The sequence below is a fragment of the Chrysochloris asiatica genome, unplaced genomic scaffold, assembly GCF_000296735.1.
Source record: "Chrysochloris asiatica unplaced genomic scaffold, ChrAsi1.0 scaffold00148, whole genome shotgun sequence".
NCBI classification, from domain to species: domain Eukaryota; kingdom Metazoa; phylum Chordata; class Mammalia; order Afrosoricida; family Chrysochloridae; genus Chrysochloris; species Chrysochloris asiatica.
Genome location: NW_006408666.1, coordinates 1784184 through 1810925, shown reverse-complemented (window position 1 = coordinate 1810925; position 26742 = coordinate 1784184). Strand labels below are relative to the sequence as shown.

Below are 26742 nucleotides of genomic sequence, written 5' to 3'. Positions count from 1 at the left end.
GTAAACTGTTAATGTGCCCAGTTGCTAGTGAAAATGGTCGGAGGTTAAAGTACATCAGAAGCATCTTGGCATAGAGGCCTGATGATGACCTTCTGCATAACCAGCCACTGAAAATCTGCAGGAGTCCATTGTCAATCAGACACATAGGGCAACCATGACCATGTGTTATTATCCGCTGAACTACAATTGTGTTTAAAAAAAATGTTTTTAATGAAATAATCATTTCCATCACTAGTCTGACTTGCCAATTTTTATATTAGTCTAAACTTCAACATATACTGTTGTTGTTGCTAAGTTCCTTCGAGTTGGTTCTGACTCATATCGACCTTGTCAAGGGCTTCTGAAGAGTGGCTGGTGACTTTGAACCACTGACCTTGGGGTTCACACCCTTCCTTGTGGTCCAGTACATTATTTATCCCGCAGCACTATTCCAGGAATTCACGTATGTGTAGGTCAAATCTTGGCTGTCCCTTCAACAGTAGTTCTTTTAGTGGAAATTTCTGCAGGGCAGTTTCATACTATACCTACAAATGCCGTAACAATCCACAATTGCTCTAGCCACACCGTTGCAGGATCTGCCCTGGATCGAGAACCACAAGGTCAGCAGCTGGATTCCACTAGCTGTTCATTGGTAACCCTATGCAGGGTCATTGTGAGTTAGAAGCAGCTTGACAGCACTTAACAACAGCAATGCCATTTTGAAATGAAGACGTCCTGGCGTGGCACTGCAGGGTAATGCACTGGACTGAAAGGCTGATTAGAACCACAAGGTCAGTGGGTCAAATTCACCAGCTGTTCCTTGGAAACTCTATACAGGGTCATTATGAGTCAGAACCAACTCAACAGCAAAGTGAAGGGACTATTATTTAATTATAGGATAAGCACTAAACCACAAGATAGTTTGAACTGCAAGGTTGGTGGTTCAAACTCACTAGCTGCTCCTTAGAAAACTATACAGGTCCTTGAGTCAGAACCAACTCAACAGCATGTAACAACAACAACATGAGACTAAATAAGGAAAATGTCTCTCTCTTGTTCTAAGAGAGACATCGAAACGGAGCATCCAAATAGGTTGAAAGAAGGTGGGAAAAGACGTACCATGCAAGCCATAACCCAAATAAAGGGATCGTGGTTACAGTGATATTAGTGAAGCAAGATGCTAAGGCAAATTTTCATTAAAGATAGATATATTACTGTCAATTTACCAAAAAAAAAGTTTAAATTGCACAAACAAATTAGAGCTTCAATATATAGAAAACCAAACTTGGCAAAACTACAAGGAGAAATAGACACTTACAGAATCATATGGAAACGTTTTAATACTAATTTCTAAGTAAAAGCAAAAACAAGTCAGACTCTACCCACCAACTAAAAATCAGGATGTAAAACATTTGAAAAACACAACATGCAAATTTATTCTAATGAATATCCATAAAACAATACCTTTTTTTTTTTAATCGCACATGGAAAACTTACAAAAATAAGACATTTGCTGGGTCAATGTTTCTGACCACAGAACAATTAAAAATTAAACTCAAGAACAAAAAGCTATCTACAAAATCTTCATGTTTAGATATTACCCAATACACTTCTTGGCCAAGAAAGAAATTAAATTGTGAATTAGAAAATATTTTTATTAAATTAAATGTTAATAGAAAATATAAGATAACAAAATATCTGGCATGGAGCTAAGGCTGTACTTAGAGGAAAGTTTATAGCTTTAAATGTTTATGTGAGAAAAAAGAAAGTTTAAAAGAAATGATCTAAGTAATTCCTTATAGAATTAGAAAAGAATACTAAATCATACCAAAAGAAAGTGGAAGAAAGAAAGCAATAAAGGTAAGGTTAGTATATAATGAAAAAGAAAGCAGGCAATAGGGATGGTTAGCAAAGCCAAATGTTGGTTCTTTGAAAAGAATAACATAATTAATAAATCCTGTCAAGAAAAGGAAAAACCTCAACATACAAGAGTAGACATTCTTACAGATCCAACTGACATTAAAGAACAGAGGATTTCATGAACAGCTTTATACCAGAAAGTATGACAATTTAGAGGAAATTGAGGAACTTCTAGAAAATTGCATCTTCCTACCACATGAGAGGAACTAAAATGCTGAATAGACATTCACATATTCATAAACTGACTATTTCTCTCTAAACTTTCCCAAACAGGAAACTGCAGGCTCAGATGCTTCACCAGCAAATTCTTTCAAATCTTTCAAAGGAGGTAATACCAGCAGGTTTACAGAAAGTCTTCCAGAGAAGAGCTAAAGAAGGAACAGGCACCACCTCGTTTGATGAGTCTGGAGTAACTTTGGCTTGATAAGGGCTGATCATTGTGTAATAACTATAAACAAAACACAGGAAATTAAAACCCAGAAATATATGAACAGATTATGTAACAGGACAAAGGTGAATTGATCCCATGAATGGGAAGCTAGTTTAACATTCAAAAACCCATCACATTAACAAAAATAAAGGAGACAAAAAAGCACACAATCATCTCAATGAATGCACAAAATTTATAGTTGTCTTTGTATGTGTGTGGTGTTCTGTGAGCACACATTTACCTAAATTGTGATGTTTGTGGATTTTGCATGTGTTGTGGGGTTATGTGTGTCGAAGTGTTGGATGCCAGCAATAGAAATGTATACCAGACTCACTCTCCAGACCATCTTCAGATTTGTCCTATCAACAGCCAACTCAGCCAACTCTAAATAAGAAATATTGGTAGGCTTGGGAGCAGCTAGTGAGCTTGAACCGCCGACCTTGCAGTTTGAACGGCTTTGCAGTCTGGCATATTAACCCACAGCGCCACACCAAGACTCCATTATTCCCCACTGCTGTTGTTTTTATGTGCCATGGAAGTCGGTTCCGACTCATAGCGACCCTGTACAGGGTTTCCGATGCTGTAAACCTTTACTGGAGCAGAGAGCCTCATTTTTCTCCCGCAGAACAGCTGGTAGTTTCAAACTGCTGACCTTGAGGTTCGCAGCCCGATTCATAACCATTATGTTACCAGAGCTCCTTAATTCAAATGGCACATAACGAGCTTTTCATCTTCTGTTTCAAATAAATACGCCTTTTAAGCCTTTGGAATCTTTGCAAGAATGACTACTCTCTGATTCTCTGGCCAACTGAGAGCACAGGTTTGGAGCTACCACTTCATAAAAGCAGAACATAGACTAGAGATCACAGTTCTTTCCTGCCCTGCCTGCTGCCTGTTGTTGTTAGCTTCTCTTGAGTCTGTACTGACTCATGGTTAACCAACACACAGAGAAATGAAACGCCGCCGGGCCCTTCACTAGCTGCATGATCAGTGTGGGATTGGACTATTGTGATTTATAGCCTTTCCACTGGCTGATTTTCAGAAGTAAATAAGCAGATTGATCCTTCACGTCCTTCTAAGCCTGGGACTTCTACTGAAATCCGTGCAGCATGACAGCAAGATGCAAGTGTCCACTGACTGGGTGCTGCTGGCTGTGTGTGAGAAGCACTCAGTGGGAACCAAACCTGGATCTCTTGCATGAAAGGCAAGCATTCCTCCATTAAGCTACTGATGCATAAGTCTGCTGTTGTTAAGTGATGTTGAGAAAGTTCTGACTCAGAGCAATCCTGTATAGGGGTTCAAAGGAATGGCTGGTGGGTTTGAATTGTCAACCTTGTAGTTAGCAATCCAGTGTTTGTACTACAAGGCCACAACAAGTGCTTCAGTGTTGAGTAAATGTTTTAACACACACAGACCTTGAAATATTTTAAACATTACTAGGTGAAGTAGCACAGGCAATGCAGGTGAAGCTCTATCACTTGACACCACTGGAATCCTCCCAGCAGGCACCAGGGAAGCCCTGGACTCTGAAGGTTTGATGTAAGCCTACTCATTTGTGGCGCTGTGAGTTAATGAGTCAGACTGCAAAACCATTTGAACTGCAAAGCCGGTGGTTCAAGCTCACCATCTGCTCCTTGGAAACCCTAAACATGGTCGCTATGGATCGGAATTGACTCAATGGAATTTAACAACAACATTTATTTGCTAGTTGCCAAAAGAAGGGTACAACTTTTCTTGGTTCTTCAGCACTGAACCACAGCGGAATTCCAACAGAGTGACACATGACAACGTGCCCCACTTGAATGCCCAGCAGGGACTTGAAGGTCACTGCAATCATGAATGGCCAAAGAATTAATAGGAGTTTCATCTCGTGAGTCTTCCTGTGTTGCAGCTGGGCAGAACAGTACTCTGTTTATGGCTTGAAAACATGTCCCCTCCATGGTCACCGCAGCTGCGCTGGGCACAGCCGCCCCTCAAATATACTTGCAGCATTGGGGGCCAGTTAGAATCACTCTGCCCCCTTGTCTCATCAGACGTATTCCTTTACCAGTGTCTATTATTCAACAGCTGCATTTCTGTGTTAGAGATGGTCCAACATGGGGGCAGTTTTTTTCCAAATAACACATCCTTCCTTTCCCCGTCTTGTCCCCATCCCATGTAGCCTCTCTGCCTTCATCCCATTTTTTCCAATGACTCTTAAGTTGCACACCAGGTCCTGCATGATTTGCCTCAAGAAATATATCAGACCCCAGGCTCTATGTTACCAAACAAGGCAAAACAGAACAATATACACACACACAAAGATGCCATTGAGTCAGTTCTGCCTAACAGCAACTCCTGTGTATCCGAGCGAACTGCACTTCACAGGGTTTTCATCAGAATCACCTCTAGGTGGACTTAAGTTTCTGTGTTTTGATTATCAGCTAATTGCGTCTGTCACCTGCACCACCCAAGAACTCCTACGGTACAAGCTTACTACATTCTCTGTATCCCTACCACACGGTCTTCGGCTCTGGGTCTTTGTATGAGCAGCCACCGTCTTCTGAAGCCTTGCTCATCAATTCATTGCCCAGCCAACTCTGCTCATTCTTGGTGACACTGAGAAGTTGTGGCTTCATTATGTCGTCTTCTATCAGCCTTTTAAATCCCTTTGTGAGCTGGCGTGACTCCCCCAGCATCCTGTCCTATTGTTGTTACAAGCCAGAGAGTCAATTTTCAATTCATACTAATCCCATGAAACAGATAAGAACTGCTCCATAGGGTTTTCTAGAATGAGATTGCCAGGTTATCAGTTTTATTTTTTCCCCAAGATGCTGCTGGAGGTGAATTTGAATCACCAACCTTTTGGCTAGCAGCTGAGCGCTGAACAGTTGTGCCACTGGGGTCCTTTACTTAGTATTAATGCCAATGAAGTCTGACTATCTATTGCCTGATTGTCTTCCTCACTAGAAAACAGAACCCTACAAGATAATGACATTGTAGCATAGAGTAAAGAAGATGGGATCAAATCAATGACTTACTCATCCTATGAACCACTCTGTGCTTCAATTTCCTCATCGGTAAAATGCAGGTACAAACAATCTGTACACCATAAAGTTATTGGAATAAGTACAGGAAGTACTCTGTTCAAAGGACTTAGAAAGATGCCAGGCCAGCACATGATACAAGCTGTTGCTACTAACAATGTTATTGCTGAAATCATTCTTGTTGGATCAGGTCAGTGGCTGGCACTCAATAGTGAACAACTGAATGAGCAAATGAAGGAAGAACATGATCTCTTCATCATCACCGCTCTGTCAGCCACTCCTTTAGACAAGCATTTGGGGGAGCAAGCTCAGGAATCCTTTGCCAATTTATTTGAAACTGGGAGAAATAAGATAGCTAGAAAACAATGTATGTGAATAAAAATTCTACTCTCTTTGATGTGTTTTTTCTCTCAGGACACTGCTATTGAGAACAATAATGGGCACATTCAATAAAAGCTGATCAAATTGGCTTAAAGGTGCTCTTTAACTAATTAAACACATGCATACATACACACACAAAACAATCAGTTGGTTATGCTGATACTGAATGATCATTCAATGGGAATTTTATTTTAATATACAATTGAGAAATACAATTAGTATTTAAAATGGAAGTTTTATATATTAGCTATTTATATTTTCTGATTTATTGATTTTCTTACTATGGTGGCATTCAAGTTGCTGTGATGCTGAAAGCTATGCCACGAGTATTTTAACCAATAGCAGGGTCACCCATGGTGGGCAGGCTTCAGTTGAGCTTCCAGACTAAGACGGACTAGGAAGAAGAAGACGCAAACAGATTCGGTAGTGTAGTCAAGAAAACATTATTAATAGAAAAGGCACATTTTCAGATAGCATCATAATATTGAATATTGAAATATGATCAATATAGTACAGGAAGGCTACCAGAGGTAATGGCAGAAGGTGGAGCCCCTCAGGTTGGAAGTCACTAAAATACAACTGGGGAAGAACTGCCTCCTCAAAGAAGAGTTGATTGTGATGATACAATGGAGTAAAGCTTTCGGGACCTTCATTTACTGAACGGGGAAAATGGAAAATGAGGAGAACCATCCATAAACATCCATCAAAAATCAGACGACAATAGATGTGAAGCATGAACCTAGGAAATTGGAATTTGTCAAAACTGAAATGAAACACATAAAGATCGGTATCCTAGACATCATGCACTGAAATGGACTGGTATTAGATAATATGAACCTGGCAATCATGTAGTTAGTATGCTGGGAATGACAAATTGAATAGGAATAGGAATAGTTCACATTCACCATCAAAAAGAACATTTCAATATTTATCTTGAAGCAAAATGCTGTCTGTGATAGAATTATAGCAATACAGCTCCAAGGAAGACCACCTAATACTACTATTATTCAGATTTACTCATCAAGCACTAAAGCCAGTGATAAAGAAGTTGAAGAACTCTATCTACTTTTTCAGTCTGAAATTGATCAAGCACACAATCAAGATGTATTGATCATTACTGGTGACTGGAATGCAAAGGTTGGAAACAAAGAGGTAGGACCAGTAGTTGGAAAATATAGCCTTGTGATAGAAAACGTGCTGGAGATCACATAATAGAATTTTGTATTATTTTTTTCTGCTTGCTCTTCAATCTTAGCCGTATTGAGAGATTGTCTTCAAGCTTGCTGGTTGTGGCTACCGTCTCTTCAACTCTACGCCTTTGCCCTTTTAATGTATTGTCCATTTCTGATATTTTATTACTAATCATTTGTACCTCTTTTTGCTGGTTTTGAATCATTTCCAATGCTATTTCTAGCTTATTTGATTGTTCCTGTAGCACTTTCCAGACTTCTTCCTTATTTTTCTCAATACCTCTGTGAAGTATCTGGATGCACTTCAATATCATTCTCCTGAATTCTTTAGCAGGCAGTTCCAAAGTCTGCCCTCTTTCCAATGGGAGTTCTAGGTCTACCTCTAGCTCATTTGATTCAGCTACTCTACCTTGTTTTTGGAATGAGCTGAGATCTTCTCTTGTTTCTTGGGTGTTTTCAATAATTAGATATATTTTCAATAATTAGATGAATGTATGTTGCTGTATTAGTAAGCTTTCTGAGTGCCTCCTGGTAGATGTGATCAGGACATAGGTTTCCCTTTTCACTTTTCTTATGACTCAATTGAAAGTAATTTTAGCAAGTGTTGGCTCTCTATGTAGTGTACAACAGCTGATATTGGATCTTGCCCAGATGGTGGGACTTTATAGTGTGTGATTGCAGCTTTGCTATATGGCCACAATTGCTGTCTCTTCTTGGGTAACATAAGGAACTCACCCCAAGGTAAATGGGGGACCAAAGCAACAACAAAAAAAGCATAGCAAAATAGTCCAGGTATTTCTCCTAGCGGGAAACAGTTCACAGCTGAGCAGATCCATTCGCGTGTACAGTGGAACCCTTCGGGGGTTTGCGGGGTGTCCGCTCACTCAGGCACTCCCTCTAGTCACCAGAGTGGAGGTGCGCAGACAGAGAAAGGGAAATGAGCAGACGAAAGATTGTTTGCACATTTATCTCTGATGAGTGGTCAGGTCTCTTTGGTGGGATTTCTGTCCTGCTGCCATATTCATTGCAACCTTCTTAAGACCACATGATAGAATTTTACAAGACAAAAGACTTCTTCGTTGCAAATAACTTTTTTTTAAACCATGTAAAATAGGATGATGAAAATGAACCTAACCAGATGGAATACACGGGAATCAAACTGACCACATCTGTGACTAGAGACTGAAATATTCCATATCATGAGCTTAAACAAGGCCCCGGGGTCAACCATAGAACAGGCCATCAATTGCTCATGTGCAAGTTCAGATTGAAGCTGAAGAAAACTAAAACAAGCCCACAGGAGCAAAAATAAGACCTTAAACATATCCCACCTGAATTTATAGATCATTTCACTAACAGACTTGATGTATTAGACACTAATGACAGAAAACCAGATTTGTGGGAGGACATCAAGAGGTTCCTTTTGTGGGAGGACATCAAGAAGTACTGGAAGGCCATTAAGAAGACAAGAATGAAGGAAAAGACCAAAATGGATAAGAGAAGAGACTCTGAAACTTGCTCTCCAGTGGAGATATTAAAGTCAGTGGAAGAAATGAGGAGGTAAAACAGCTGAATAGAACATTCCAAAGGGCAGCTCAAGAAGACAAAGTCAAGTATTTTTATGGAATGTGCAAAGACCTGGAGTTAGAAAACCAAAAAGGAAGAACATGCTCAGATTTCTCAAGCTGAAAGTACTGAAGAAAAAATTCAAGATTCAACTTGTAACATTGAAGGATTCTATGGAATCCTGGTGTGAGAAGGCAGAATAATGCACTGGACCACAAGGTCAGCTTGAACTGCTAGGTTGGCAGTTTAAACCTATCAGCCACCACTGGGAAACCCTACCTACCTAAGGTCACTATGAGCTGGAACCTACTTAACAGCACTTAGCAACAAAAGAAATCTATGGACAAATTTTGATGGATGCAGAAAATATCAAAAGAAAATGAAAGGAATACACAGTCACTGTACCAAAAAGTAATGGTCTATAGTTAACCATTTTAAGAGGTGGTTGTTTTTATGTAAGTGCCATCGAGTTGATTCCAACTCATAGCAACCCTGTGTAGGATTTCCAAGGAGCAGTTAGTGGGTTTGAACTGCCAACCATATAGATTGCAGTCAAGTGTTTATTTCAAGAGGTAGCATATTATTAAGCGCCAATGGTACTGCAGAAAGATGTCCAAGGTGTACTGAAGGCATTGGCAAAGAACAAGGTACTTGGAAATGATGGACTACAAATTGAAATCTTTCAGCAAACTGATGCAGCCCTGGAGGCACTCACTCATGTATGCCAAAAAATTTGGATGATAGCTACCTGGCCAACTGATCGGAAGTGATTCACATTTGTTCCCAATCCAAAGAGAGGTAACCCAAGAGAATGCAGAAGTCATTGGGCAATAATCATTAATATCGCATGCAAGTAAAATTTTACTAAAGATGATTTTTAAATGGCTGTAACGGTAAATTGGCAGGGAACTGCCAGAGGTTCAAGCTGGATTCAGAATAGAACTTTGAATGTGGGATATGATTGCTGATGTCAGATGGATCTTGGTTGAAAGTAGATAATACCAGAAAGATGTCTACCTTTGACTTAATTGACTATGCCAAGGCTTTCAACTATGTAGATCATATCAAACTATGGATAACATTGCAAAGAACGCGTATTCTAGACAACTGTATTCATGAGGAACCTGCACATAGACCAACAGGCAGACATTCAAACAGAACAAGGGGACACTGCATGGTTTAATATCAGGAAAGGTGTGGACTAGAGTTCCAGTTTTTCACCATACTTATTCAATCTGTATGCTGAGCATATAATCTGAGAAATTGGATTATATGAAGAACAACATGGCATCAGGATTGGAGGAAGACTCATTGACAACATGCAATATGCAGATGATACAATCTTACTTACTAAAAGAGAAGAGGGCTTAAAATACTTATTGATGATTTAAGACCACAGTCCTCAGTGTGGGCTGCATCTCAACGTAAAGACAAAAATCGTTACCGCTGGACCAATAAATAATGTCATAATGAATGGAGAAAAGACTGACGTTGTCAAAGACTTCATTTTGTTTGTATCTACTATCAACACTTAAGGAAGCAGCAGTCAAGAATTTAAACAACATACTATATTAGGCAAACCTGCTGCAGAAGACCTCTTTAACGTGTTCAAAAACAATGAAGTCAGTTTGAAGACTAAAGTGCACCTGACCCAAGCCATCATATTTTTAGTAGCCTCACAAGCATGTTAAAATTGGACAATGAATAAAGAAGACTGTAAAAGAAATGATCCGTTTGCGTTATGGTATTGGACAGGAATATTTAGAATAGCATGGACTGCTAAAAGAACAAACAGATCTGTGTTGGAAGAAGTACAGCTAGAGTGCTCCTTAGAAGCCAGGAAGGCCAGACTTTGTCCATGTTATCAGGAAGAACCAGTCCCTGGAGAAGGACAGCATGCTTGATAAAGTGGATGTCAGTCAAAAAGAGGAAGTTCCCAGTGACATGGATTGGCACAATGATGGTGAGGGTGGTGCAAGACCCAGCAATCTTTCATTCTGTTCTCCCTATGAGTCAAAGGCCACTTAACCACACTGAATAGCAACCGTGTAAGTTGGAACCAGGAGTCCTGGTGTGGTGCTGTGGGTTGATGCGCTAGACTGCAAAGTCAGTTTGAACTGCAAGGTTGGTGGTTCAAGGTCACCAGTCGCTCCTTGGAAACCCTCTAGAGAGTTGCTATGGGTTGAAACCAACTTGATGGCATTTAACAACAACAAGTTGGAATCAACTTGATGGAACTTAACAACAGCAATAAAACCCCACAGGAAGAACAACCTGTTGACACATGCAGCATTTAAAAAGGGAAAATTATGTGCTCATGATCCACAAAGGAAAAACCAAAAAAAAAAAAAACACTTTCCTATTCATTAGTGCTTCAAACTCACCAGTTTCTCCACAGGAGAAAGCTGTGTCAGTCAGTGTCCTTAAAGATTTGAGGACTTGGAAACTTTACGGGACGTTTCTGTCCTATAAGGTCCCTGTGAGTGGGAATTGACTGGGCAGCAGTGGATTTGGGTTGCTTTATTCAGAGGCATCAAATGAGAGCCAGATTATGAAGAGTTAACAACATACAAAACCAAACCCAACCCAAAGCAATTAATCATGAAGAGCCTTTCTCAATTCAGTTCCAGAGATCATTTACCACGATGCCCAAAGGTAGGTCAGCAGATATGGGGTGAATTTGAGTCAAATGGCACTTGTTCTTGTAAACAAAGTTTTACTGGAACATAGTAACACCTGTTCATTTACAAATCATCTGTAACTGCTTTGACACTCCAATGGCAGTGCTGACTATTTGCAGGAACAGAGATCCTATGAGTTCCCAAGCTGAAGATATTTGTCCTCTGTCCCTCTACAGAGAAAGTGTGTCAGTTCCTATCCTAAGGCATCCATGTACATGATGAATTGACTTCATGTCTACATAGCTATGGTGGTACTGCTAATATGCCATTCTTTAGAAAATTGAGAAAAATACTCACTCAAGGCATTGACTATACTCCTCTATGGGTCAGATGGCAAAGTATAATTTGGAGCATATTTACTTTCCTTTTATTTCTAAGCAAGCAACCATAATTTATCACCCAAATGAGGATACTTATGAGAGTGAAAGGGGGCACTATTTATAATTATGCTGCAATGATTGGTGTAAATTGGGCCATCTGGTCACCCTAGTTCTGAGGCACTGCCCAACTGTGAAGTTGACAAGCCCAAAGAACCAGCCTTCCAAAGTCAAACAGGGCTTGCAAAGTACTACTGCTGCGTTCGCCTCATCTGATCCCAAGCTTCCCAGCCCCCACTGCCCCTGGAGCAGTCCTTGTAAGGGGACGGCTCTAGTTCATACGACACAATGAAAGTCTAGAACTTACTTTTTAATTCTTTCTCCAAAAGAAGCGATTTCCTCTAAGATGTTTTGAACAGTTGAAACAATATCCTGTACCATATAGATTCTTTCAATGAGCCCCTTTTTCTCGGATTCCTAGGAAACAAAAAGGCAACAGGTAACAGAGCTAAGTCATTCATCTTGTCCTGCTATAAGAATCATGATAATGTGAAGTAATAATGGGGTTTTTACTACCAGAGAGACTCAGAGACAGAAATCAGTTTTCACTCCTTGCATATGTGCTCACTCAAAACAACAACAAAACCTTTGCCTTGGTAATAGTATACAAAGCTCAGGTATTCCTTTGATGTTGTTAAGTGCCGTTGAGTCAGTTCTGACCCATAGCGACCCTGTATAGGATTTGCCATGAGCAGCTGGTGAGCTTGAACTGCTGACCTTGCCGTTCAAACGGCTGTGCAGTCTGGCGCATTAACCCACAGCACCACACCAGGACTCCCTTTCCTTTGATAGTAGAAGGTGATGAATACAAGCTCCAAGGAACAGGGCCTTCATCTCCCTGTTCTATTCTTCTCCCAGAGAGCTCTGTATTCACTGGCTTCAACGCCTGTTTGCCTCCACGGTCATTCAACCCTCGCCCATCACAGTTATTCATACATGTTTCTGGTAGTCAGCATTGTGGCAGATTGTATATCCAGAATAAACAAATATTCTTAGAATTCTGGTAAAGTATAGGTGACAAAACATTGGCCATTTCAACCAATTGCATGTGGAGAATTCAATGACATAAATTACCTGTTGTTGTTGTTGTTATGTGCCACGGAGTTGGTTTTGACTCATAACAATCCTGTGTAGGGTTTCTGAGGCTATAAATCTTTGCGGGAGCAGAAAGCCTCATCTTTCTCCCGCGGAACAACTGGTAGTTTCAAACTGCTGACCGTGAGATTAGCAGCCTGATTCATAACCACTCCGCTACCAGAGCTCCTATAAATTACCTAGTTCTACAATAATCACTGCTCTCCATTTCCAACAGAAAAGTGATGTTCCTGAAGCAAGACTTCCCCTTCCGCTTTCCTACATGTCTTCACGCACTTGCTTGTTCTAGACATTTTAATTAAGTGGGATTATACAATATTTGTCCCTTTGTAACTGACTTATGTCACTGAGCAGACCGTTTTAAGTTCATCCATGCTGTTGTGTATATCGGAACTTCATGTCTCCTGAATGTTTTGACTCATAGCGACCAGGTATAGGGTTTCCTGAGAGGTCTTAAATTGTTGCAGGAGCAGAAATCCTCATCTTTCTTCTGCGGAGCAGCTCTGGCGCTCGAACCACCAATATTATGGCTTGCAGTCCAGTATTTATCTAATGGAGCCACCAAGCTCCCTATTACACTGTACAGCTGAATGATATTCCATCCTATGGATACAGCAGATTTTGTTCCTACATTTGTTCATGGACATAGATGACATATTTGTGAGTACTGCCACTTCATAGTTAACTCGATGGCATTCTGAATCACTGCAGGCCTCTCAACTCTTCAGTCATTCTTTGTCAACCATCCTAACATGTACCAATACATCACAGATAATCAATCGATAACAACAATCCAAACAATAAGTCGTGGAAACACAGATTCCCATTAACACGCTGCACACTCATTAAATCTACCAAGGGAGTGTTATTCTGATCCACTTACTAAATCCAGAAATATTAGGTTACATTTGCCCTATTGTGGATATTCTCATGTAATCATATTTGATAAAATACATTGCACTGTATTATTTTCTACAATATTTGAGCTGTTTCTAAAGTCAGTCTATAAAAATATAGGAAAGAGTATTCTTCCAACTACATCTTTGGTAAGTACACCATGATCCTCAAGACTACCAAAGAAAACATATTTGAATACCGTGAATGGCTAATGCCTAATTCAAATTAAACTAAATTACAGACCAAAAGGAAAAGTGATAGGGACATTCCCAGGATTGCTGCTAGGGGATGCCACAGCTTGCCCAGAAACAGAGCAGGCAGCTAGAGACCTGCGTCAACATAACCAGTTAGTATACAGCTCCGTATGCTACTGGGGCTGTCTGCTATCCAAACTACTCTTGATAAGGGTACTCAGCTGTTGATTGCTTTTCCTTCAAGGAATTGGAAGCTATCATCAAAGCCCCTTCTTCAGTCTGCAGTTCTTTATGTGAAATGGAATTCAACTTCACATACTGAAAACCTTAAGGGCATTTCACCATATTAGGTTCCTACTGTTTATAGATTGAATTTAGAAATTCCTTAAATATTAGAGAAAATAAGACTCCATGAAGAATGGTAATTTATACTATTTCTTATATTTGGATATTGTGTTCTCGCTCCTCTATAAATGCCATTCTTACTGAGACTTAGCCAGCCAGTAGCCTCTCAGTCTTGTATATCTGGGTCACTGGAGCCACTGTGCCTAATATATAAAATCTGAAATCTCAAACAACTGTAACATTTTCTTAACCTAGAGTTTTATGTGGACAAGAATTATAGTATAAGAACAGTATTAAATTATTGAACAAAACAATACTAATTTAAGAGAATTTTTTCTAATATCTTTCTGTGCAACAAATTTTTTAAACATTTCTTTTTCATCTTGGATTCTCTTTCCATTGGAGTACTGGTGTGGTGTTGTGAGTTAAAACACTGGACTGCAAAGTCCGTCTGAATGGTTCAAGCTCACTGACGGCTCCTTAAAAACTCTATATGGGGTTACTATGAGTCAGAACTGACTTGAAGGCACTTAACAACAACAACATTCTCTCTCAATAAAATAAGACCGATAGAGACAATCAAGGAAAACCTAGCATCCTGTAGAGATTGCCAGTAAAAGCACCAATATGGCAGAAGGGCCCCAAAATCAAACACTTCTCTTCTTGAATATACCATACTACCTTATGGAGCTACTTGGTTGGAACAAACCAAAGACATGGGTAGAGGTTATATGCACTCTCCATTCCCACCCTCAGCAATGGAGGCTCCAGGAATGCCTTGGGAAAGATCTTACCACTGGTCTGCACTTCATCACCCAATCTTTCTGCCAATAAGGAGAGTTTTACGGGTTCACTATTCACTCATTTGCAACATCAGTCCTGCCAGTTACTTTAATTTTTTCACTCTTATTTTAAACCATTTATTTCTTTTACCCTCTTGATGACTCTTAATTCCTCAAGTAGCTTGTGTCAAAAAAAAAAAAAAAAAAAAAAAAAGCTTTGTTGCCAGAGTGACCTAATATATGCTTGGTAATCCACCACATCTACAAATGGGGCACAATAGTGAAAGCACATCTGTCTGCCACATAAGTATTCAGATTCATAAAGGGGTATTTGAAAGCACTGGGGAATCTGACCCAAAGGGCCAAAAGTGGCTTCCTCTTTTTGGACACATACAGTTTCGGTCAAAACAATTTCTTGGAAAATGACTCAAATTTCCATGTAGCACAATTTCACTAAAACTTCCAATTTTGGTTGACAGACTTTTTTTTTCCTACCCTACCATGAAACATCAAACTACTTATGTTCTGATTGTGAGGAAAGCATGAGCTAGAACACCAACTTAATAAATAATTCTCACAAAGACCTTTAGAGTTTTAATATATTTGATATTTGAGCTTAAGCCTTTCAATATTCAAAAACTAGAATGTGAAATCCCACTACATATAGAATGAAAGGGCAATTTATCACCCAAAGCAGCACATCTTACAATTTTTTAAACATTAAAAAAAATATTTATTAGCTAATGGATTGGTTTTACCTACTTTTTGTGTTGTTAGGTGCCATCGAGTTGGTACCGACTCATAGTGACTGTATGTACAACAGAACGAAATACTGCTTGGTCCTGCTTCTGCTGTGCCAATCCATGTCATTGGGGGTCTTCTTTTTTCCTCCACTTTACCAACCATTATATCCTTCTTTAGTGACTGGACCCTCCTGATAATATGTCCGAAATATGAGAGATGAAGTTTGGCCATCTTGGTTTTCAAGAAGCACTCTGGCTGTACTTCTTCCAACACATATCTGTTTGTTCTTTTGGCAGTCCATGGCACTTTCAATATTCTCCTAAAACACCGTAACTCAAGGCATCGATTTGGATATGGTTTTCCTTATTCACTGTTCAACTTTTGCATGCATATATGGTTATTGAAAATACCATGGCTTGAATCAGGCATGCCTTAGTCCTCAAGCTGACATCTTTGCTCTTCAACACTTTAAAAAGGTCTTGTGCAGCAGATATATCTAATGCAATACGTCGTTTGATTTCCTGACTGCTGCTTGCATGAGAATTCATGGATGATCTGAGAAAAATGAAGTCTTTGACAACTTCAATCATTTTTCCACTGATATGAATGTTGTTTATTTGTCTGGTGGTGAGGACTTTTGTGTTCTTTACATTGAGATGAAGCCCATAACAAAGGCTGTGGCCTTTGATCTTCATCAGTATTTGAAGTCCTCTTCACTTTCAGCAAGCAAGGTTGCATCATCCTTGGATCCCAGGTTGTTAATGACTCTTCCTCCAAACCTGATGCCATGTTTATCTTCACATAATCTCAGATTATTTTCTCAGCATACAAGTTGAATAAATATGATGAAAGAAGACAACTCTGGGGCACACCTTTCCTAATTTTAAACCATTCAGTGCTCCCGTCTTCTGTTTCCATATCTTGTCATGTTCCATCCAATCAAAAGCTTTTGAGTAGACAATAAAGCACAGGTAAACATCTTTCTGGTAGTCTCTGCTTTCAGGTAAGATCCATCAGACGTCAGCAATGATGTCCCTCATTCCAGGTCCTCTTCTGAAACTGGCTTGAATCTCTGGAAGTTCTCTGTCAATGTATGTTTGCAGCTGTTTCTGTATTACCTTTAGTAAAACTTTACCCAGATGGGACATTAATGATATTGTCCATTGATTGCCGCATTCCAATGGGTCACCTCTCTTTGGAATGTGTACAAATATGGATCTCTTCCAGTCAGTTGGCCTGGTAGCTGTCATCCAAATTTCCTGCCATAGATGAGTGAGTGCCTCTAGTGCCTCCTCACTTTGTTGAAAGATTTCAATTCCATCAGTTCCCGGAGCTTTGTTTATTTCCAATGCTTTCAATGCACCTTAGATTTCTTCCTTCAGTACCATTGGCTGTGGATCATATGCTATCTCTTGAAATGGCTGAACACTGACCATTTCATTTTGGTACAGGGGCTCTGTATATTCCTTCCATCTTATTTTGGTGCTTTCTGTACCATTCAATAATTTGTCCATGTTGTTATTGTTAAGTGCCATCGAAATCCGACCGATAACGACCCTGTATAGGGTTTCCAAGGAGCCACTGGTAAGCTTGAACTGCCAACCTTGCAGTTCCAACGGCTTTGCAGTCTGCCACTTTAACCCACAGCACCACACCAGGACTCAATCCTTCAATACCACAAGTCGAGGCTTGGATTTTTCAGTTCTTTCAGCTTTAGAGAACTTTTGGCTTTCTAACTTTATTTACTGGTAGATCTATAAAATTCTTATTTCAGAAATAAATTGTATCAAAGTAAAACCAAAATATATCTATGCATTAAAGACAGCTTGTTCATATTAATTATCTGAATATTTTAAGCGATACAAGCAAAACAATCACTCATAGTGCATGATCATAAGTTTTCACTGGCTTTAGTCCTGTTGGGCCACCGTAGGAGAAGCATTGGACCACGACGTCAGTTTGAACCACAAGACCAGCTGTTCACACTTCCCAGTTGCCTGAAAACCCGATCCAGGGACACTATGTGTCAGAACTGACTCGACAGCACTGGGCAACACACAATATCTGACTCAAATTGATTTCATGGGTCCTTTTCTAAAAAATGTACTTAAAAAAAAGTTATCTTTTCATTTTAATAATTTCATAGTTATGTTTAATCTTCAGATTTGTACCTAACAGCTATTAAATTGACATTTTCAGATGAATCTCATGGTAGACCATAATTTTAATTAAGAAAATACTGTCTACAAGCACTGACGTACCTTGAAAACTAGCAATGAAGTTATGATATATTGAAAATACTCTCAAATTTATTGCTCAATACTGAAATATGTATATGCAATATCCCAAATATTTTTAAAAGGCACTGTCTTTTGGTACCTATTCATATGAACTTTCTCTCCCAAATATTCACAAGAAAAAAATTCAAATACTGTCTTCATGATGATTTTGCTTTAATCATGGTTTTTGGTTATTAGGTGTCATCTCCTGTTGTTGAGTATCATCTAGTTGGTTGCAACTCATAGAGACCTTTATAGATTTTCCCAAACTGTAAGTCTATGCAAGCATAAACCCTGATCTTTCTCCGGCAGAGTGGCTGGTGGGTTTGAACTGCTGACCTTGAGGTTAGAAGTGAAGTGCCTTTCCCTCCAGGGTCAGCAGTATTACTGTTCTTGCACAGAATATATACTTGGTGGTGGCTGTGTGCCGTGGAGTCGGTTCCAACACATAGCGACCCTGTACAGGTTTCCAAGGCTGTAAATCTTTACAGGAGCAGAAAACCTCATCTTTCTCCTGTGGAACAGCTGGTAGTTTCGAACTGCTGACCATGTGGTTCACAGCCCGATTCGTAACCACTACGCTACTTGAGCTCCTTGAATATATACTTAGTACATTAAAAATACATGTTCCAGTCAATAATTGTCACAGAGTTAATCCAAAGTTTAACACAGAATTAAAATACTGAATTATGTACAGTGTTTGACCTGTACGTTTATTTTGTTTAGCATATTTCTTATCTTATTCCTGGTCATTAAAAACAATATTTCAAATTAGTAGAAGGCTGCAAAACTAACATTATTTGACGCCAAGTCACTAAAGAGCTTGATTAAAACATTCTGCTTAATTATGACTAATATGCAACAAAATTTCTTTTTCAGCAAAAGGGTCCAAAACATTGTGGATATGTATGTAGACGGACTGAGTCCATCCAAGTTTCAGACATTTCACAAATCACATTGATAACAGGCAGCAAAAAGAAGGTGCACACCACAACACTGACTGATGTGTATCTTTAGATTTAATACGATGTTGTCACAAACTTGCTGTTCTTCTTATCTCAACTTTGAAGACACAAAATTTTATAAGTAAGGAGTGTACAACTTCTTGTGCAATGGTGGGGTATCCTTATTTCTGTAGAAGCCATTTGTGATTATGTGGGCACAACGTCCAATTCATTGTACATTTCTGCATCATAGATGCCTTCATTTCACAAGACCAATTTTATATTATCATTAAAAATTAAATCCAATCCCTACACTGAATATACAATGGTATTACCACATTTCAGCCTTTGGAACAATAATTTCTGAAAGCCTTATGAGTATTTCATATATTAAATTCCAGAATTAACTTATTGGAAACTCTCTATGAATTTATTTGATTTTCTATATGAATTAATCTGATACTCAATTAATTTATTTGCTATTCCATATGAATGAATTTGTTTGATATTCTATGAATTAATTTATTTGCTATTCTATATTAATTAGTTTATTTGATACTCTATTAATTAACTTATTTGATAATCTATATGAATTAATTTATTTGATACTCTCTGTGAATTAATTTGGAGTCTGTGTGTGCAAGGACTAACATTTGGGTTAATGCACTGGCCTACAAGGTCACTTTGAACCACAAGGGTCACTATGAGACGGTACTGACTCACGGCACTTAACAACAACAACAAATGAATTAATTTATTTGGTATTCTATATGAATTAACTTATTTGATTCTCTCTGACTTAATTTACTTGCTATTCTAGATGAATTGATTACTTGCTCTGCTATACGAATTAATTTTATATTCTATATGAGTTAATTTACTTGCTAGTCTATATGAATCTGGCAAATGGGCAAGGCTGACATCATTTTTCTTGGGCTTCCCCCTCACCTACTGAAGTCAACATGGCAACAGCTACTTTGTGACTTTTCACTCAAAGACAATGAAAACATGGAATGGGAAATAATATAAATTAATGTGAAAGAATAGTCATTTGATCTAAATGAGAAGTCCCGGTCCACAGAAATCTATGTAAACACATCTTTTCATTTGTGTTCATTAAGTCTTTTTTATCTAACACAGTTTTCTCAATGTAACCACTATCCACTGAAATAGCTGTTGAGATGTCCACAGCAGATGTGGAACCTCGGTTTTCATGTGCCTGGGGTATCACCCCCACATTCAGTGTGGACAGGAATGTGAACAAACATTTTGCACAAGTTCCATGTTAATCAACAAGTACTTAGAGTTTGAGAGAAGACTCAGGTGTCAATAAGTCTGGAGAATGACTGAAAAGCCCCACTGCGGCTCCATGGCTTTTGTGAGCCTTTTCTTAAGAAAGCCAGCCCCACAGACTACTGCCTTTGTTCTCTTGGTTGGCATTCCATTTCTAAATATTTAATAATCCTTGGAAACGCTGTACTTTGCACTGTCTGCACTGAGCACTATATCTTGCAAAATAATTTACTATTGCTCTCATGGTAGCGTTGTTGTTGTTGTTGTTACGTGCCGTCGAGTCGGTTCCGACCCATAGCGACCCTGTACAGGGTTTCCGAGGGTGCATGGTAGCGTAGTGGTTACAAATCAGGCTGTGAACCGCAAGGTCAGCAGTTCGAAACTACCAGCTACTCCACAGGAGAAAGATGAGGCTTTCTGCTCCCGTAAAGATTTATAGCCTCGGAAACCCTGTTCAGGGTCGCTATGGGTTGGAACGGATTCGACGGCACTTAACAACGACAACAATTGTACTCATGGGCCTATTGTTTTCAGTAATATCCACCACTTACAAAGGCACAAAACAGACGGATGTACACACAAGCAAATGTCAAAAAGTATTGCTACTGAGATTTCGGTTCACACATGTCTGGGTTTATTTCAAGTGAAATCTATTTAAATATGACCCTGCAATTAGTTGATGCCTGCATACAAGTTCTCTCAGTAATGTAAATGTCTTAGTCTTATTAGGGAGCCTTCAAAAAAAGTCCCATCAAAACAATGCCTTTCTAGAGGACCTGCTTTTGTCATTGTTTAGTGCCATCAAGTCAGTTCTGAACCATAGAGACCCTAAACAGGGTTTCTGAGGCTTTAAATCTTTTTTTTTTTTAATGTTTTATTGTGAATTATGTGATAGTTTATATGGGAGAACATTAGTTTTACATTCATTCTATCATATATGTTTCATTGCCATAGCTATAATTCCATCCATGCATCATCAACCAAGCAAAGGGTATGCCCTGCAAGCCTGCTCCCCACCTCCTGGTGTCAGCACACAGCCCCTCTCCCTCTCTGGATCTCAAGTCTTTATGGGAGCAGAGAACCTCATCTTTCTCCTGTGGAGGTAGTTTCGAACTGCTGACCTTGTGGTTAGCAGACCGATTTGTAACCACTATGCTGCCAGAGCTACTACTTAGGCCAGTTAAATTCAAGGTAGAAAGCTATGGTGACTGTTTTTTTGGGGGGAATCCAAAAGGGTTATCCATAGAGATTTTCTCAAAGGACACAGGGAGATTACAGGAACTTACCATGAAAAAGTTTTAAGAAAATTGAAAACTGCATTGATGAGAAAAAGACCAGAAAAACTGTGCAGGGGAATATTTTTCTAACACAAGTATGTACCTGCTCCTATCTCAAGGGGAGCCAAGGGCTGTCCTATGAGAATGTCATAGGAAAACCCTACTCTATCCACCCTATAGTCCCGATCTTGCCCCTTCAGACTTCTCTTTGTCCCTAAGACTCAAAGAACAAAGGAACATGATTTGAGTTCCTCAAGGACACCAACTGCCATTTTGATGTGGTGTAAATTGAAGTGTGTAGACTTCTTCACAGAAGGGTCATAAAAATGGAACTAGCACTTCAGAATTGCATGAACCCTGATGGAGGATATGTCGAGAACTAATAACTGCACATTTTGATATTTTCTTTAATAAATGTTTCTATGATTTTTATTTACCCTTGTATTATATCAAATAATCCACATTATTATTACCTACATTTATAGGAAACTGGGGTCCAAACCATTAAAGAGATGTGTCTAGTGTCTATGTTTACATAGTATGTGAAGTCCTGGGTAGCGCTGTGGGTTATAATGTGTTAGAGTGCAAAGTTGGTTTGAACCACAAGGCCAGTCAGCAGTTCAAGCTCACCAGTTGCTTCTAAGAAACCCTATACAGGGACTCTATGAGTCATCATCCATTCCATGGCAATTAAGAACAACATAGTAAGTGGCAAATATGGCAAATTTCTCCATCAAACAACCCCAGAACTACTGCCCTGTCAACTCCAGGAAGCACTGTACATCTTCATACATCTTCAGTGAGCACTGCAAAGCTCATAGTCATTCTTTCCTGACACTCCACTCTCTATGGGTCCTGCTAACTTCCTGGATAATGATTAAAGTGTGATTCTGAGACACGCTCTTCAGTAATCTAAATCTACTTACCATTCCTTTCCAATAGTATTTTGCACAATTTTCATTAGAAAATATGCTAAATTAAGCCTTTGGAAATATGGAGCAAAGATATTTTCTTGTCATTTTTACTGAAGAGCTGGGGTGACAAGGAATTATTTACATAATTAGATTAAAAAGCTAAACAACATTAGCAAATTTCTTCTAAGAGTCATCAAAATCCACAAGCCTATGGGCAATCAGAGAACTTGGTTCAACATTGGTCTTGCTGTCTCCCAGCTTTGGGATGATGGCAAGTAACTAAACCTCTTGATTTCTTACATGGAAAATGGAGACTACAAACTCTACCTTAAATGGCATGTTGAAAACGAAATATTATATCTTGTATGAATAGCTTGGCACACTCTAAGTGCTTCAGGAATATAAATTCTCTTTCCTTTAATAAGGCAGAGAGACAACAAAATAAACAGCCTTTTGTCTAACTGAAAGAATACTGGTGTTAATTTAAGTTTCAGAAGAAATGATCATCCAGGACAAGTCTACTCATGTTGCCCTAAGCTTCAGGAAAGATCAGCTGGCTGTTCTGTCTGCAACATGCTGGCTTTATTTACACATTTCAGATTGAACCACGAAATGTGGTAATAACACAGTTTAGCAAACCCAACATTACATCTGCTGCTCCGGCTACACAGGCTAGGAAGGGTAACCCTGAGTCACTCAGAAAGACAGGGCTGCTATCAATGTACTTCCTTTTTTACTTAGATGTGAGGCTTCCTAGTTATAGATGGCAATGTGGAATTTTCGTAGTGAGGTCCATGGGCATAATGAAATAAATGAACAAGACAACTGGGGATCAATACACACATTTAGAGTTCTGCAGTTGGAAAAGAATGGGTATTGCTTTTCATTAAAAAACTTGGAAAAGTGCAGAGACATAAATATTATTCACATCATTTAGGGTTTGACATTATGAGCAAGAATGCATCACCCTATAAAATAAAAAGATTAAAGCATGGAATTTTTTGAAACCATGAATTCAAATTGGATGAGTTTTCTTTCTTTTTCTTTTTTTTTTGTTTAAGACATTGGTAACAGAGTGGCACTCACAGTAAGAATAACAATGACAACCTACCAGCTTGTCATCTAAAAATGTGAATTAACAAAGGGCTAGACGGAGGAATCGGACATGTGGTAGCTCTGTAGGATGAGCACAGGCATGAGAACCACAGAGTCAGTGGTTCAAGCCCACAAGCACCCCACAAAGATTTACAGCCTCAGAGCCCCTATACACAGGCTCACTAAAAATCAGAATGGATTTGATGGTACTTTAAAAATACAACAATAAGGCTGAAGGCAAAGTCACCATTTTTTTTTCCCCATAGTTTACGAAATGTCAGTGGAATTACGCGTTTTGGTTAGATTTTGTAAGCAGTTGAGGTCCCTGTATTTGCTAAGTAAATATTCTTTCTTTAAAGCAGCACAATAACAAATCAGAAGGCTCATATCTCTTTCTTCTGCTTAACTCACATCTCCTGTTGAGTACAGCACTGAAGATATAATAAACTAACTAGCCTTGAGCCACTTGGAAAGAATTAGCACCTATCTTGGAATTATATAACCAGTAAGCTACTTCAAATCTTTGCCCGAATGATCTGATTTAAGAAAACATAGCTCTCGTTTCTCTGTTAATTACCTAAGTAAAACATGAGAGCTATTTCTGAAAGTTAACCACATCAAACAAAATCCTTTTGATGCACTTAAATATAAAGTAATGTTTGTCACAGAACATATAGTCCCTAAAGGGAAAAATGCAAAATGTCGAGCTCAAAATCCTCTCAGGAATTTTAGCCATCTCAACTAAAGATGCAAAATTATTAACTGGAGACTTTAAACAAGAATATGTTAGGTTTTTGTCTCATGTCTCAGAATATCACAAGTCTGCAAGTTGAAAACATGAAGTTTGTAAGCATCAGAAATCTGAGTGACATTTAGCATGAAAAAGGCAGAAACCAAAACCTCTCAGCAGTTGTCATAACAAGGAATATTAAGCAATATTTCTGAGACAGGAGATAAAAACTTGTTTGGGAATCACAGCTTTGAGAACTGGGAGCTGTCTTTAGGACTTCCCCCATGAGAGGTGGTGCACACACACACACACACACATACACACACACACACCCAATTGCGTGGTGCCTGCTATTAAAAAGGGAAGACCATATGCTTTTTAGGGGAAAAAAAATCTTTCTCAAGTAGTGCCTTTGCTTTGGGAAATGAACATGAAGGACCGTGTTTAGATGGTGAATCAATATCATATCTCCGCTTTTTGTTCATCGAATGAGGTAGACAGTATTTCCACGTCCCAGTGGTTTTTACCAATACACCAGTTATCAAAGCCAGTATCAAACAGGAGAGCTGAAAAAGTAAAAGTAATCAACAATAAGATGCAAATACTGTTAAAATACAAAACAAACATTGGAAAGGGATGAGAAAAACATAGTCATTACAAATAATTATAAAATTGATTATGATAAATAATTATAAATTGATTGACGTAACCGAACATCATGTTACCTCAATGTAAGTAGGACTAAGGATTTCCTGTAACACTTCTAGGTAATAAGGAGCTCTGGTAGCGTAGTGAGTACGAATCGGGCTGCGAACTGCAAGGTCAGCAGTTCGAAACTACCAGCTGTTCCACAAGAGAAAGATGAGGCTTTCTGCTCTCATAAAAATTTACAGCTTCAGAAACCCTGTACAGGGTCGCTATGAGTTGGAACCAACTCCACGGCACACAGCCACCACCACCACTAGGTAAATGGGGAGTCCTGGTGTGGCGCTGTGGGTTAATGCACCAGAATGCATAGCCATTTGAACTGTAAGGTTGGTGGTTCAAGCTCACCAGCTGCTCCTTGGAAACCCTATACAGGGTCGCTATGGGTCAGAATTGACTTGACAGCACTTCACAACAACAACAACAACAACTAAGTAAATGGAGTTTTGGTGTAGTGCTTTAGGATAATTACTCGACCACAAGATAAGTTTGAACCGCAAGGTCAGGGGTTCAAACTCACCATCGACTCCTTGGAAACCCTCTACAGGGTTGCTATGAGTCAGAACCAACTGGACTGCATTAAGCAACCACAGTAGATCAATGGGCTCCTTGTTTGACGCTATAGGATCAGCACTGGACTGTGATCCACATGGTCAGCGGTTCAATTCCACCAGCTGTGCCTTGGGAACCCTATACAGGGTCACTATGATTTGGAACTGGCTGAAAAGTACATCAATGGAGTCCTGGTGTGGCACTGTGGGGAAAAGCACTAGATTGCAAGGTTGGCTTAAACTGCAAGGTCAGCAGTTCAAGCTTACCAGCCGCTTTTTGGAAACCCTATTCAGGGCCTCTATGAGTCGTAACCAACTTAAGGGCATTGCACAACCACAACAGCACAATGAACCTCTGTTGTTGCTGATTTAGCTGTGCTTTCACCTGGGTAGGTCTGGGTTTGTGGGGTGTGATGTGATGAGGAGATGGTGATAAGTAATTCCCATTACTTTACAATTTAACCCCAGCACCACCAAGTCACAGCAACCCTGAATACACCCAGACATTGTCTCCCCACATATCTGACACGGAGCTTGTTTTTTGGCTAACGGACCCGTCAGGTCACACTGCATCATGACCGAATCATTATTTACCATGAAAGTTTGGGTTATTCCTGAATTCGTGCATCTATAGACTCTGTGATACAAAGTAAATGCTCAATAAATATTTCCAATTATAATGTGGAAACAATACATAAATAAATACATTTGTCCTTTATGACAATGTTATACGGTTACAAATAAATCAGATTTAAACCAGAAGGGCTGGACTGTTGTTATTGTTGTTAATTGCTATCAAATTATTTCCAACTCATAGTAACCCTGTATTCGTTTTTCAAGGAGCGGCTGGTGGATTTGAAACGCCGAGCTTGCGCTTCAAACTGACCTTGCAGTCTAGTGTTTATCATACAGCACCACACTAGGACTCCAATTATCTTAGCTGAAGTATTTCAGCTTTTATTTTATTTTTCTTAACCATAGCTTGCTCATTTGTAGATAGGGGAACAAATATCAAATTTAATGCATTTTTGTAACTAGGGAATGTACTAAGAAATCTAACAACAGACCTTTAATTGTAAACACTCTGCAAATATTAATGTTGTTATAAATCTAATTATTTTATTATTTCTCAAATGGTCTAAAATCAATGGAAACAAGTTGTTATGGACTCAGTTCTAATCGCAACCTTGTTTCAATTATTATTTACTTTAAATTGTTATTTTTCCAATGAGAAAAAAAGGGTGTTCCCACCTGTCTACCCTTTGTCTTATACAATGGGTAAAACCAATGGATATTAAACAAGGTTGCTATTCGAACTGAGAGCTCTGGTAGTGTAGTGGTTACAAA

General features: G+C 39.1%; 1 protein-coding gene across 1 annotated transcript in view; it reads right to left on the bottom strand.

Annotated features, from left to right (window-relative positions):
* MCTP2 (multiple C2 domains, transmembrane 2) overlaps window positions 1–26742 on the bottom strand; it is a 282589-nt gene that overhangs the window by 13023 nt on the left and 242824 nt on the right. Inside the window, exon 19 of the mRNA XM_006870699.1 lies at window positions 11858–11967. Within this exon, the coding sequence (XP_006870761.1) occupies window positions 11858–11967 (110 nt within the window). The remainder of the gene's footprint in view (window positions 1–11857; window positions 11968–26742) is intronic.